General features: G+C 43.5%; 1 protein-coding gene across 1 annotated transcript in view; it reads left to right on the top strand.

Moving 5' to 3' along the window:
• Lrguk (leucine rich repeats and guanylate kinase domain containing) overlaps nt 1-14355 on the top strand; it is a 122025-nt gene extending 107670 nt beyond the window's left edge. The window contains exons 17-20 of the mRNA XM_006990370.4: nt 7508-7596; nt 9401-9526; nt 12102-12250; nt 13618-14355. Coding sequence (XP_006990432.2) covers nt 7508-7596; nt 9401-9526; nt 12102-12250; nt 13618-13748 — 495 coding nt within the window. The 3' untranslated portion in view covers nt 13749-14355. The remainder of the gene's footprint in view (nt 1-7507; nt 7597-9400; nt 9527-12101; nt 12251-13617) is intronic.
• Nucleotides 14356-16077: the final 1722 nt, after the last annotated feature.

Below are 16077 nucleotides of genomic sequence, written 5' to 3'. Positions count from 1 at the left end.
TGAATGTGGTATGTCCCCCATAGGCTGTTTGGTCCCCAGCTGGTGACACTGTTTAGGGAAGTTGTGGAAACTTTCTGAGGTAAAGCCTTGTCAAAGGAAGCGGTCACTGGTGCAGGCCTTGGGGTTTACAGCCTGACCCCTCTTCCGTTCATCCTCAGCTTCCTAAGTGTGGATGTGATGTGACCAGCCAGCTCCTACCCCTACCCCCAAGCTTTCTCTGCTTGCAGCCATGTCTTTTCCCTGCTGTGACGGAGTGTTTCCCTCTGGAGCCAAATAGACCCTTTCTCCCTTAAGTTTATTTTGTCGGGGAATTCTATCACAGCAGCAGAAACGTAACTACGACAGCTTGGAGCTGTTTTTACGGTAAGCTGCCTTGGTTTCCTAAAGTGAGAGGTCATAGTCCAACAATATATTGTAGTCACTAGGTCAGTGTCCATTGCTATGGGAGTGGCCGTTAATTCAGGAACTCTTTTTAGGAGAAAAGACACCAGGGCCCAAGCCCAGGACATTGTTCTTGCTAGGCAAGCTTCCACGCCTGGGCTATAGACCCTACCTTCCACTCCTTTGGCTAGATAAAATATTCCGGGAGTTCAACCTGATATTTCTAATTAAAATTCAGAGCCTCATGAGTTTTGCTTTTTCTATTACACCTTTATCTTTCTTCCACACTGAGAAGCCTTCCCCAAGGCTTCTCAACGACCTGGGCAATGATAGGATTATGATAGCCCGTTAAATTACTCTCTGCTTTATCCCACATCATGAGAACAGCCTCTGAATAGCAATACTAATACAACCAGCCTCCATTAGGAAAACTGAAACATTGTTTTTAAAAGTCATTTTTTTTTCTTATTTTTATTAGGTCTTTGAGAATTTCATAGAAAGCATTTTGATCATACCCACCCCTCCCGACTCCTGCCTGATCCATCCCCCCTTCCCTGTCCAACTAGTTTTGTGTCCTTTGTTTATTTTTCGAGCCTCATTAAGCACAGTTTGAGCTGCCTGTATACTCTGGGATGTGGGCTCTTCCCTGGGGGGCGGTCAGCCCACCGAGAGCCACACCCTTGCAGACACGCCCTCTCTCAGCATCTGTCAGCTACAGGCATCCTCTCAGCTAGGGGTGGGTCGTTTTCATGTCCTGCTACATGATTAAAGGCTGCATGGTTCTGTATTCTTCATTTGTGTTACCTCTGAAATACGCATACACTCAGATGCAGCTCAGTATCTGGCTTTTGTGTGACTCGTGCTGTATACTGAAGGCGCTCTGCAAACAGTTCCCCGAGTTCTCGTAGGCTGCTGTCAGCCTGTCCCACTCAGGCACTGGATCCAAATGCTGGTTTTCCTTGTTCATTTTCGTCTTGTGTTCTTAGCGTCTGTATGTTGGATCTCCACGTCTGAAATATCTGTCCTTTTCTCCTAAATCCTTTGACTTCTTTTTTTTTCTTTTGGATTTTCAGGTTTTTTCTTCATTCCCTTTCTAGTTCTCTTAAGCTATTATTTCTCTTGCTCTTTTTATCATTCTTTATTTCTTCTGGGTTAGTTGTTTCTAGAGGAATCTTTTTCCTTGTATTTCTAGTTCATCCTGAGTCCTGCCACCTCATTTGTGGGTTTTAATTATTGTGTATTTGTTCTTTAATGGGTCTTTTGCTTATGTCTTTGTGTTTACTTTGAAGCACAGGATTACAGATTTTATCTGTTTTATATGTAAGATTTGTCTTTTTTCCCCCTTAGGACAACTACATATGAAATTTGACTAGATGCTTTCTGTTGCTTGTCTGTATGAAGTTAGTTTTCTCGGAGTTTCTGAGGTGACTATGGTTCCTTCAAACAACCCTAAAATACATGGCAGTTCCCCTCCCAGAGATCTCCTGGCAGTGACTGCTACCTGAGCTCTACCTTAGTCTAGAACTTCATTTTTTTCTCTATTGATGCTATCTTGTTAACTTTGTATCCCATGCTCCTCAGCTTCTCTTGGTGTGTGTGGTGGTTTGAAATGAGATGTGTCATGTGTCGTCATTCCGCCCCCCCACACACACACATACTTGGTTCTCAATTGGATCCCTCTTGGGCAGGTTTAGGGGGCATGGCCTTGATAGAGGAAATATCTCCCTGGAGGCAGGCTTTGAGGTTTTAAAAGGTATATGCCATTTCCAGTGTGCCTTGCCTCCCTCTGTCCCTCCATCCCCTGTAGCTAGAGTTTTCGTGCCTGGCCCGCAGTCAGGACAAATCTCTGTCACTCGCCAGTCCCACAGCCACTCAGACCCAACCAAGTAAACACAGAGACTTATATTGCCTACAAACTGTATGGCTGTGGCAGGCTTCTTTCTAACTGTTCTTATAGCTTAAATTAATCCATTTCCATAAATCTATACCTGCCACGCTGCTCGTGGCTTACTGGCGTCTTCACATGCTGCTTGTCATGGTGGTGACTGGCAGTGACTCCCTCTGCCTTCCTGTTTTCTCTGTTCTCCTCTCTGTTAGTCCCGCCTATACTTCCTGCCTGGCCACTGGCCAGTCAGTGTTTTATTTATTGACCAGTCAGAGCAATCTGACACACAGACCATCCCCCAGCACCCCCACTTCCTGTCTGTGGTCTAAGGGGTGAGCCCCCCAGCTCTCAGCCTCCAGCCCCCACCACGTGTCTGCCGCCTGTTGTCCTGCCGTTCTCAGAGCCACAAGCCCCAAAGCAGCCCCTCATTGGCCATGCTGTTTTATCACCGCAACAGAAAAATAACGAATGCAGTGTGGGAGTTGTCCTCAGAAAAGTTTTAAAATTCTAGTTGATTCGATCCCTTGAACTTACCGTGGAGGTCCATCCTCACCCAGTGTACAGTGGGGATGCCCCTCCTGTGCTTCAGCTGTGGGCTTGAGGGGATATTTGGGCACCTGGTTTTCTTGCAAATTGTTTGACATAGTTTTGATTTTGCTATTTGGCTCCTAGTTTCTTATTCTTTGATGCTTTCATATACGGCGGTGATGAATTTTAATGGTTTTCACCCTCCCCATCCCTTCTCCTTCCCCACTGAAGCCTTTCCTCCTAACAAGACCGTCTCCTACCTCCAAGTGTACTTGGTATGTGTGGCCCACTGAGTGTAATTAGAGTTGTTTGTGTGAGTGCAGGTAGGAAGTTATGGTTGCCATGTATTTTTATGTGGAGGCTGTGGGAGATCCAAAATTTGCTTTGGGACTTGGAGTGGGGAGCAGTTAGCTCAGAGATTGAGCACTGCCTAGTATGTGAGCCTGAGATTTTATCCCCAGCACCTCAAAATAAAAACAAAAATAAAACATATGTTGACATATTACTGGGAGGTGTTATCTCCCCAGTTACGATGTAGTTTACATCAAGCATTAAATTATCAAAATAAGAAAAAGAACATAAGAAAAGTTACAGCAGTAAATGTTTGAGCCTCAAGTGATTCATTAGGGCAAAGGAATAATGATTTTACATGACACTGAATAAAAAAGGAGCCAGCAAGGCTCCTTCAAAAGTGGCTAAGGGCATGTGCTGCACAAACCTGGGGGCCTAAGCTCAGGCTATGGAATTCTTGGGAATATGGAAGGAGAGACCATTGGCTGGGACTCACTCTGATCGGCACATCGCTTGGCTCCAGGGAAGCCTCTTGTGGCAGTAGATGGTAATAAACACAGAGACCCACAACTGGATGACATGCAGAGAGCGAGAGACTTTGGAGCACTCAGTCCTGAAGAGGGAGGGTATCCTCATCAAACCCATCCTCTCAAGGCTCAGGGAACTACGCTGAGGAGAAGGCTAAACAACTGTAGGAGCCAGAGCTGATAGATGAGCACAAAGAAACAGCATCTTCCCGACACAACAGGGCTGGTGCACACAGGAACTCACAGACACTGTGACAGCACACACAGGACCTGCACAGCTTCCGGCTGGACAAAACCCCAGCACAGAGAAGGGGACGCAAAGTCCCACCCAACCAGGAAGCTGTTTGGCCTTAATATCTGCTGGCAAAGGGAAAATCCGTTTTCTCCAAAGGAGCATCCCTGGGTGTATGGACCACACTCAGGGCAGGCCCCAGGCCCAGGAGAAACTGGCCAACACAAAATGGACTCTGTGTCTTTCATGTGCTTCCTTTTATGTTGTTGTATTTTTTGTCTTATTTTTTTGTTTTGATTTTAAGTTTTGTGGTATTTTGAGAGAGATTAAAAACCATGAAGTTGGATGGGTAGGGAGGTGGGGGGAGCTGGGAGAAGTTGAAGGAGGGAAAAGAATATGATCAGAATATACTATATAAAAAAACGTTTTAAATAAAAAAAAATATGGAAGGGGAAAGAACTCCACAAAGTCTCTCAACTTCCACACCCCTTTTAAGTGGCATATACATACACAACAACAATAATGTAAAACCTAAGTGGTAAATAACCCTAAAAACAAAATATTCAGTTTGCTAGAATATAGATAGCTATTTTATACTCTGTTTTGTTAGTGTATAGTTCTTTTATTTCACTGTGATGCTATGAGATGCATTTTTGGAGTTATTTGCAGATTTTACTTGGTGGGGTTTGAATAGACCTTGTTTCTTCCTTTCTCATCTTGCTATAGCCTCCTTCGGCCTCTCAACACACATTTTCTTCTCTTCCTGCCTTTCTAAGAGACACAGAGCACATGCCAGAGAAAGAGGAAATGCTCTTGATAAACCAGTACCCATCAGAGAGCCTGTGTCCAGTGAGCTCATGATAACACCCATGAGTCAGGCTCTAAGACTAATTTTAAATGCAAACCCTTAACCTCAACTTTATCGAGATAGGAGCAGTTGACAGCAAGTTCCACTCCAGATAGTTTTAAAAGAGGAAATATCATCCATTCTGTTGTACAGTAAAGATAATTATTGAGCCTCCACTTTGTGCTGTGTGCAGGGCATACAATAGTGACGTAATGACCCAAGGGATATTTGGTCTCAAGATATGCCAGCTCTCACAGAGATGCTGAAACATGCTGATTCTGACATTAGTGCACTTATAATAAAAACACATTTTTTAGAATCACATCAGTGTCATTCCCAAAAAAATTTAATCGTTAAAAAACAAATTCTCCTCCGAGACATTAAACACTTGAGCCCCTCTCAGTTCCCAAGGCTTACTACTGTAACCAACCATAGCTTGTACCCTGGCATGCTTGTTTGCCATTGTTCCCTCTGAGTTTTAAGTGAAAGCCGATTTACAGTGGGGTCTTGTCATGAAATGGGAAACCAAGCATCTAGGCTTACTTCAGATTAGGTTATTATAAGAAATGATTAATGTACTTCAAATGCATTTGCTGTTAAAGTACATGCTATAGTACACTTCTTCCTACATAATAGTCTTTTATGTAAAACAAATAAGCACTTGCTAAGTTTTGTTTAGTAAAGAGAGAACTTTATATCTGGGAGTGGAAAGTGGGGTGATCCAGTAGTTGAATGGTTGCTAATCAGGTCACATACCATCGGAGGATCTGGTTATAAACATCTGTAGTGGTTATAAAAACAACGTGTATACTCTTTTTTTTTTTTCTTTCTTTTTTTAGCCCTATGTTTTTCTAGGTCCCTTTTAATGAAAATTATGAACCTTCTAGATTTAAAAAAATGCATCTTTTATATTCCTGTATAAAACCCAGTGTTTCCTAAGCATTTATATTGATAATGATGAAGACAAATGCAGAGGAAGAGCCCTCAATTTTTACTATTTCCAAACCAGATCTAATTATGGTTGAATATGTTTGTTCAATTGCTTCATGTGAAAAGATAAAAGTCAACTCCAACCCAATGCCCTTCAGAAGTTTATAATCTCATAAGAAAGATTAAAAGGCCTAGCATGATAGCACATGCCTGTTTTCCTAGTAGATGGCAGGTCTGCAGAGGCAGGAGGGTCCCTGCAAACCTGGTCCACACAGTGAGTTTCAAGCCAGCCAGGATCAGACAGCAAGACTTGTCTCAAACAAGCATAAAACACGTGATCATGAAATGTTACTAAAAACTGTCACCCCACCCACCCCCATCAACGCCTGAGGCAGGTGGGAGTGGGAGAGCTGACCCTGAGGTCATAAATGTGGGAGAGCTGACCCTGCCTGCCACCCACTGCAACACTCGGGAGAGCAGGCCCTGCACCCTACCTGGGCAGCACAATAGAGCCAATCCTGTTGTTGGAGGTGTGGGTGAGCCAGCCCTGATACTGTGAGCCTGGAAGAGCTGTCCCCACTACTCACTTGTCCTGTGGTAGCACAGGCAGGAGAGAGATGTATCATTCCTGCCCTGCCCCCACATCAACACCTGAGGCAGGTGGGAGAACTGGCCCTGAGGTCATAAGAGCAGGAGAGTGGGTCCTGCCCCTCATCAGCTGTAGTCCTGGGGAGAGTGGTCCCTACATCATGCCTGGGCAACATAGTAGAGCTGGCCCTAAAAGTGTAGGTGTGAGAGATCCAACCCTGAGAAATTGAAAGCAGAAGAACTAGCCCCACAGCCTGCTTATCTCTGCAAAGAGTGAATTCACTAAAGCAATGCAGGAGAGCTCACCCTGGTGGTGAGGACAAGGGAGAGCTGGCCGGCTGACCAACCCTGGCCCTGAACCAGGCTTATGAGTTGGCACACCCCAATATCTACCCCATCTGTGATCTGCTGGAGCACGTGAAGGGACTGGTCCTGTTGACCCCAAACTGCAGGATCTCCACTACAAAGGGCAGTAATGGGATATCCAAGAGGAACTCCAGTGAGGGTCCAGTATCAGTAGTGTAGCAGAAACCAGAGGCCTCGAACCAGACCAATAACTCTTTGCAATGAACACTTGCAAGTAAAGGTATATAAACAAAAAGGTTTACTGCGTGACTCACTGGGTCACACTACAGCTTCCTTGATGAGATTTCTCCCCTCCCCCTTTTTTCTTTTCTTTTTTTTTTTTCTGTTAAATTTCATTGGGGGGGGCTGCAAGGGCAGAGGGCAGATACACAGGGATGGGAAATTAATGGGATGGAGATGCATGATACGAAAGACACAAAGAATAAAAAAAAAGAAAGTTTTAAAAAATGTCATATTGTGGGCTTGGATGTGGCTCAGTTGGTAGAGTGTTTGCCTAGCAAGCAGAAAGCCCTGGCATGAAATGGGCATGGAGGCACACACCTATAATCCCAGCATTGAGAGATGGAAAAAGGATCAGAAGCTCAAGGTCATCTTTGACTATATAGTGAGTTTGAGACCAGGCTAAGATACATGAAATCCAGTCTCTGAATAAATAAATAAAAGTAAATTACAAGTTAAAGACCTTGACATTATTATTGGTCAAATAAAATTTCCCTATTATATTTTAGTGTCTGAAACGTATTTGGCTTATTTATAAAATTTGTTTCTGTCTTTCCACTAAATAAATATCAATTGTTTTTTATGCCTATCAGCCCTGCCCCCTTTTTCCCTTCAGGTATTTGGAAATCTCTAGTAAGGAGAAAATGATTATGGCAATTTTAATCATCTGACATCTTTTCCACATTAATTTTCTGATCATGTATCTTGCCTAGGAAAGAGATTCTCTCCAAAGACAGCATGAGACAGCCCGGCAGGCACTCATGGGAAAGACGCCCCGTGGTCACACACTCCTGTTTCAAAGGTAGTGATTTATCACACTGGCTGATGCCCGAGCCATCTTAGATTGATGTTCCAGTGTCTGCATACACCAAATGAACCCTCAATCATCAATATAGGCAGAGATCTCTGCACCCAAATGGATGCTTGTGGTTCATATTAAACTCTGTCTGAAAGTTGTAGATCTTCATTTATGTATTATTGTTTAAAGAGGCACACTGTGCCTATAGCTACTGGAATTGATATTTTTTTCCTGACTGAAAACAAAGTGACATTTCTAGTTGTGTTTGAATATAAGTGTCCACCTGTACCAAGGCTGTTCATGCCTGAAGGTTAGTTACATTCCGTTGAGTTTCCTGTACTTGTCTGTCATCACTGTCCAAAGAATGGTAATTATTTGTGGGGATTTTTGTTCAGTTCTCCTTTCCATACTAGGCCATAAATCCCAGAAGTGTGAGGACCATAGTGTCTTTATTAATCCATGAATTTTTGGTCCTGAGTATAAAATGTTTTACTTAGTGCCTGCCACATAGTGAGAGCATCATAGATATTACTGGCTGTGAAACTTACTGTTCGATTAATTACTATGTATGAAAAGGCACACTCAGCCTTGTTAGGTTTTACTCAAAATAACCAGATCATGAGATGGTTATATATTTCTTGTTATTTTCTCATTAATGTCATGGGTTTCAGTGTTCTGAATTCTACTATGTGACCTTTTAGAATATTTGAGTAATGACCATGTCTTGGCCTTTTGGCTGAAATCAAGTGTAGAATGTTTGAGTAATGAAATGGAAAAAGTCCCAGGTTTTTTAAATTGCTAAGATCAATAACCAAATCTCAAAATCAGCATTCAAAAATGCTTTTTAGGGAAGTTAAGGATGCAAAGACCCAGGAAGCTGAATCTGAAAAGCCATTTGAAGTTTTCTCTATGTTGCCTCTTTTATCTGTGATACATGTTGGAATCTTTAGTCAATATAAATGAAATTAAATTTTTGTCTATTTGCTATAACATCAAAGAAAGTATAATTAATTTTCTCCACATTAGGTTATCTTTGGGTGGTCCAATTCAAAATGCAAGGCTGTATGTATATATAAAGTTCTTCTGGGGGTTTAGGCAGGTGGTAGCCAGAAGAGATCCCCACTGCATCGGAAGCCATCACACCCATGATCAGAGAACCTAAGTAGTTTCAAATATGGTCCAATGGACCATCACAGGCAGATGGATGCTGGGAACTTACGTGCATTTCAGTGGAGTTTAGTTGCTGTGTACATAGCATCTCTAGCAAGGCCGAGGTGAATGCAGCAGGGTTTATGCCTAGTTAATGATTATTTTTCTTGCAAGGCAATCTGAGGGAGCAAACATATAAATCCTATGCATCTGAACAGATGAAAAACAATATTTCATAACTAGTATTTAATTCAGAATATAATATTAGAATTTTCAGAAATGTTTTACTTGGGGACCGTTTCAAAGAATTAGATTATAAATGAAATAGGGAAATATCTATTTCAATTTTTCTAGCAATTGGTATATTGCTATATGGTTAGACCTAAATGGACTAGGGTTATAATGGAGTACACACAATTTGCAAGAGAGGTAACTTGCCAGTATCAGTAGTATAATGGATGAGGAATGTTTCCAACAATATATGTGCTTTTCACCTTCAAGTTGGGCTACAGCGACGCCACCATCCAGGGCAAGTTCTGAAGTGAGTGATTTCAAGCAGACTCCATTGGCATTTGTAGTTCTGTGGACACAATGGTCAGTGTTTAGATTTTGCACGTGTGCATACTTGACAGCACTGTGGAATTCTTTCTGCTTGCAGGGGTCCGGTACCAATACCGACTGTCAGTGGCCTGCAGTATTTTACAACATTGGAGGAAATACAGAAAAATTTTGAGCTCTGTGAAGATCACACTAAAATTCCCTTTGGACCATACCCTGAAATGAGGTTAGTTGGATTGGAACAGTCATTTTCTGTAGGTTTGTTAAAATGGTGGTTTTCATGTGCAAGCTTCAGAGAAATTCTGAAACTGTGCAGCAAGCAGGTCCGCCTGTCACTGTGAAGTGCAAGGAGCAGATCCTGCAGTGAGCACGTGGCACAGTGGGAACTTCCTTGCATTTTGAGGGAGGGACACAATAAGGCAGAGCAGGTGGAGATAGTCCATCCAGCAGCAGATGAAACCAGAACCCGACAGTGCTTCAGGTATCCCTTCTGGTGGAGCAGAGGGTGATAGCCTGCAGTCTCGTCCTGCTGTGACTCAGCCGTGACCTTGACTCCTGGCTTACCTTTGTCCCTGTCCAGTATTTAACGTAGTTCTCATGGTTTCCACTGATTCTGAAGTCATCCAATAGCTTTTCAATAACATCCTCTTTAATATCAAAGTGAGCCAGACCGGTACCTGTAATTTGCAGCTAACATCGCTGACTAGTGAATGCGTCATCAACCGGTGGCTGACATTTAAAAGGCCATTTCAAGGTCCTAATGTTCTAATATGTCCAAAGGCAGCACAAATGCTGCATGGATTTGGATTTTATTTAGAGAGGGCTAGGGAGGTGGCCTAGTGGGTAAGTGCTTGCCACACAGCATGAAGACCTGCATCTGGATCTCCAGCACCCAAACCTGGGCACAGTGGTACACATCTGTAATCCCACAGCTGAGAAGACACAGACAAAAGGAGCTCTGGGCTTTGGGGGCCAGGCAGTCTTGCTGAATAAGTTCGTGAGAGACCCTGTCAAAAAAAAAAAAAAAAAAAAAAGGTGTGGAACAGTTGAAGAAGACATCCAGTGTCAACATCAACTTCTGGCCTCCACATGTGCGTGCGCGTGTGCACGCATGCACACACACACACACACACACACACACACACACACACACACACACACACACACACACGTTTTTAAAGAGGTAAATGCCGTTAAGGGCCGGCAAGATGGCTTAGCAGGCAGCAAAGCACCTGTTGCGCAAGCCTGATGACCCGAGTTTGATCCTCAGAACCCCAGAAAGGTGAAAGGTGGAAAACAACCCCACAAAGTTGTTCTCTGACTTCCACATAAGCTCTGCAGCTCGTGCATGCACGCCCATGTGCTCGCTCGCGTGCTCTCTCTCTCTCTCTCTTTCTCTCTCTCTCTCTCTCTCTCTCTCTCTCTCTCTCTCTCTCTCTCTCTCTCTCTCTCTCTCACACACACACACACACACACACACACTGAAACATGAATTTGAATGTTACTAAAAGTCTGTTGGAGAGCTGAAAAAATATAGATGAGGAGACAGAAAATGTTTTGATTACTTAGGAACATTCAAGATTAATAAGGAGTTTCTCACAAAGTGATTTGAAAAAGTACTGACGTCCTTAAGGAATAAGAAAGCAAAGTCGCGCCCCGTTTACAAAGGGAGTGGGCTTGGGGCTAATGAACACATAAGAGGGACAGTGCTCAATCCTGCTTGTAATTGGAAAGCAGTTTCAAGTAATGGAGCACTCCCTGCTCGGCGAGTTAACAAAGGCTCTTATTAATTATTCTTAAAGCAGAGCAAAGAAAGAGATGCTGTGAGAGGGCCTCGATTTTGTTGGGGGAAAAATTTGCAGCCTTTTGAAAGTCAGCTGGAAATCGTCCTAGTTTGCCTCTTTGTCCCTGGGGTAACACACGGACAAAAGACAACTCAGGAAGGAAAGGGCTTACATCAGCCTCACATCCAGGTGACAGTCCCTGGCTGATGGAGGGCAGGGCAGGAGCCTGGACACAGACAGGAGCTGAAGCAGAAGCCATGGAAGGGTACCACTCACAGGCTTGCTCCCCATGGCTGGCCAGATTGCTTTCTTATACAGCCCAGGACCACCAGCCCAAGGATGTCCCTGCCCTCAGTGGACATCAGTCCTTAGTCAAGGAATCGCCCCCACAGACATGTCCCATGCCAATCCGAGGGAGACAAACTGCAGTTCCCTTTTCACAGGTGACTCTAGTTGGTGTCCACTAACCAGCACAGATGCTTACACCAGAATCCTAAAGACTGTATTTACCACGGGGCCAGTTATCTCACTTGTGGGAGCTGATAATGTCTTCATCTATTGAGGCTGCTATCACAAAACACTATGGATCAATATTATATAAAAAAAACAACATAAATTTACTTCTCATACCCACATACCTATACATATGCACATACACACACACACACACACACGAATTCAAAACAACCGCACTTGTTTCTAGACTCCTAGACATAGGCTCTATGCCTGCTCATCCTGTTTTATACACCTGCAGTTACATCCATGCTTCACCCTTTGCAGGTCCTGCATTATGCTTGCACAGTGGATAAGGAGTGTTTGCTGTTACATACAGTACTTAGTGCACATGAACCCAGGTCACCTGCTGCAGACCCTGCTTAGAACTGGGTCAGTGAAGGTACATTAGTCAACGACTGACCTTACTTGACAAAAGTAACCCATAAAGTCATGGGTGGAAATTTTACGACCATTAGGAGTTTTGAATCTCAAAACCATCTTCATTTTTTATGTTTTCTTTAGCAAGGATCCCTATATTTCTATGAGATACTCTACATTATTTCATGCTTGTCCGTGGGCCAAAGAAATTCCTTTCCAACTCCCAGAGGGAGGGCCTTCTTCACGCCCAGGATCGGCAGCAAGTGACAACGAAGTAGACCGGGCTTTGAAAGGTTGGCATCGTTCTACCATAATTCTGCTTCTCACCCTTCTGCCCCTGCCCATGATTAGAAGGTAATGACTGCTTCAAGTCAGAGGCTCCTTAAGTTTTCTGCCTTGCTGTTACAGATGAGAAACAGAGCTCTGAATGGTTGGAAGTTCACCCTTGGTCACTTAGTACACTAGGAGGCTTACCTGGGTCTGGGCCAGAAAACAAGGGGCCGTCTGTGGTGACTCCATCTAGTAAAAGCAAAGGGAAGCACAGAATGTTACATTGCTCTCCAGTCTCCTGTGTAGGAGGGGGTTGGTTGGCGGGATTCTGACGGGTCCAGTGTTGAGGGATCTGGCCCAGTCCTCCTCTTCACTCCTTCTCTTGCTCTTAACACACATGTGAGTGTGCAAATTCATGCAAAGACAGAATGGCCATTGCCCTTTCCCCCAAGGGCTGTGTGGCCCTGTTCACCAGTAACACTGAGTAAAGCCCTTAAGCAGTGTGAAGACACTGAAGGGCTACAGGTAAGAATGGGAAGGCCCCAAAGTCAGGATGGAAGGGGGCACTTCCTGAGTCACTGATACAGGAATGCTTAAGTTGGCAGAATTCCCTAGAACCTGGAAGGTAGGAAGGAAGGAACCACATACAGCCACATACAGGAGATGTTCTGCCTGGGGACAGAAAGGGAATGCTCGGCCTGAACCCCTGCTCATGATTAGAGGATCTCAAAAGAACTTAGAGGCCATAGTTTGCTTGGCCATGAGGACACAGTGGCTGGTGCTACCAAAAGGAAGGAAAGACTAAGGCAGGGACCTGCCAATCAAAAGAAAACATCTTCATCTCCGAGTCCATCCAGGAAGGAGAGGAAAGACTAGGCTGGCTGACTGCTCTCTCATCTCCCTCTCCCCTCTAGCTCCCTACCTGACCCCTTCCCAAATCCATGACTTTGGTTTGTTTTGTGATGTGGTTAGTTTAACCAGAACCATTTGTGTGATCGATGGATTGGAACTATCTATCCATTGGAGCCTGGTAGAGCCTGTGGACCACAATTGAAGGTGGTGACTCTCCTCTTTTCCTGGTTCTGTCAGTCGGAAATAGTTCTAAGAAAATCTTAAAAGAATTAAAATCAATAAAAATCTAAAAAACCAACTGTGGTAGATCCCTTGTCTCACATGCACGATGCCCTCATTTAACCCCCAGTGCCGCCCCCTCTTCCCAAAAGCTTCTGGTCACTGGGCAGTTCCACACAAGCTAATCCTGTCCAGCTGTGTGCATGAGATGTCTGCCTCCTGCCCGATCTTAGGACGGCAGTGAAGGAATTCTGAACTTATTGTCTTCTGTTTCAAGGGATTCATGGCATGTACTATCTTTTCTTTTGATGTTTTACAGTGATGCACATACCAGCATCTGCACAGGAAAAAATTTTTGCCCAGCACAAAAAATTCTCTGCAGCTCCAATAAGTAACCCGGGTGCCAACACCAAACCTACCCTTCCTCCAATACCACATGGCCGCAGATAGACCGGCACTGTGAGCGCTGATCTTTGCAATAGACCAGCACTATCTGATCTGAACATGAAGAATGGAAAGCTTGTCCTAACAAAGTCCAGTCCTTCCTTCATCTTATACAGCGGTGGATCTCAGCTGTTTCTCATGTAACCAACTCATGACTGAAGAAAGAGTCTAAATCTCTCCATCAATTTAAATTGTGATTCTCTGAAGAGCATCTTTTGCTTATTTATTTTTTTTATTTGCGATGTTAGTTATTCTTAACTTGAAAAATGTCGTTTGAGTTTTTCTCTTCCCTCAACCGATTTCCCCAGGTGCTTCCTGTTCTGAGATCTAAGATACCAAAATCTCCCAACATTTTTTCATTTTATGCACAGTGTGACCTTTGGGTATATCCATCTGGGGTTGTATGGTTCAGATTTTCATGACTATGATGATGCACTCAAAATATTAAGCTTTTTTATTCTAATTATGAAAACATGGTAGAACACCATTTAACTTGTGACTAATATGATATCAACTGTACCTCTCAAAAGAATTAATCAATATAATTTGGGGAGCTCTTTAGTACCACTAAGGAATAAAAATATCATAATTATTTTATTTCATCCTTTCCAGACTAATTAGGTACTGCTTGTTATTAGAAATATTTTTAAACAACTTTCATTATTCTTGTGATTTCACTCCATGGTTTTTGCAGGAAAATAATATTGAGTATTTAAAGCTGGTGGTCAGTTAATATGTGCCCACAAGGCTATCCTCACTCTGAAAGTGTCAAAATACATCCTTCTGAATTGGTAAGTGGTCTTTTTGCCATGTATTGATGACCAGTGGGGCCAAAACCCTTTGCACAATACTGTAGTTATTGTTGATTATTTTTATTATCTGATGACATCCCCATCTTAAAACATTAGCCCTGCCAATAACCTTCTCCAAAACAGAAACTCAGCTTCAACATGATTTTCCATTGGTCCCCTTCTTCTATCTGCTTTAATTTACTCCAAACTGGAGCAGATTAAACTCTCTTTTAGTTAGCTTTCAGCCACTGTGACAAAATACCCAAGGTAAACATTTAGAGGAGGAAGGATTTGTTTTGATTTCCATTCCACACCATGATTATCTGGTTCCCCTGTTTTTGCCCTGAGGCAAGACAGAATTCTGCTGCTACCGGTGCTTGAGGCAAAGGAGGTTGTTCACCTCAAGGTCACCAGCAAGCAGAGAGAAGGAAAGGCCCAGGGACAAGATACAGTCTTGAAGAGTATTCTTCCAAGGACCTAATCCTTTCTACTAGGTCTATCACTTTCTGATAGCCCATCAAATTACTAACCCACAGATGAGATAGAACCCTGAGAGATCTTGTGGAAAGCCAGCACAGACCTTTCTCCACAGAGTTGGAACCAGCCATGTGGAAATCAGTAATGAGGTATTCCTCCTCACCTCATCCAGGATGATGCTGAGGTACATGAGGGGACCTACCTCTTCCTGGGGTGCAGGGAAGATGCTACACATTGATTTAAAAAAAAAAAATCATTGTTGCTGGGTGGTGGTGGTGGTGGTGGTGGTGGTGGTGGTGCACGCCTTTAATCCCAGCACTCTGAAGGCAAAAGCAGGAGGATCTCAATGAGGTCAAGGCTAGCCTGGTCTACAAATTGAGTTCCAGAACAGCCAGGGCTGTTACACAGAGAAACCCTGCCTTGAAAAACAAAAACAAACAAACAAACAAACAAATCACTGTCAGTGCTAATGGTAAGATCCATAAGTTCATGTTATAATCACTCCTTCTGATGTTCATCTTTCTGTAATGAAAGATATTGATTGGGGGAGGATCAATTTCAGTCCATAATTGGCAATTTGGCAACTGCTGTACTCTCCCTTACTATCCTGCCTGCCTTGAACAAAAAGACCATCCGTACACAGATACCTTGAGGAAACTCCACAATAATCACAGCTGCTTGTTCTGGCTCCTCAAGGTGCATCCCTGGTCAGTGTGATACCTCAGTAAAACCCCCCACTCTATCCCCTACAGACAAAGAGAAGCTTAAACCAGGATTCCTAGGTGTGGATAAGAACTTAGACCCCTTTTCCCCCGGTGGCTGTATCTGCTACAGGGACTTTGGAAAACGCAGTCAGGATATTCGACCAAAAGACTAAAAAGGGAGGCAGGTTAAAATAAATTATATGGTCTGTGCCTTTAAGAACTAGCCTCACAAAGAAAGGGGAGCACTCCTTCCAACCTCCCTGCTGTGAGTGAGAGATTTGGAAGAGCCTCCCTGGAGGCTTGTAAACTTAGAAAACACCTTACTTTTGCATTCTGTACCTAAAGTCTCCAGTGGCTGCTTTG

Source organism: Peromyscus maniculatus, chromosome 3, assembly GCF_049852395.1.
Source record: "Peromyscus maniculatus bairdii isolate BWxNUB_F1_BW_parent chromosome 3, HU_Pman_BW_mat_3.1, whole genome shotgun sequence".
NCBI classification, from domain to species: domain Eukaryota; kingdom Metazoa; phylum Chordata; class Mammalia; order Rodentia; family Cricetidae; genus Peromyscus; species Peromyscus maniculatus.
Note: the sequence above shows the minus strand (reverse complement) of the source record. Positions and strands in the feature narration are given on the sequence as shown.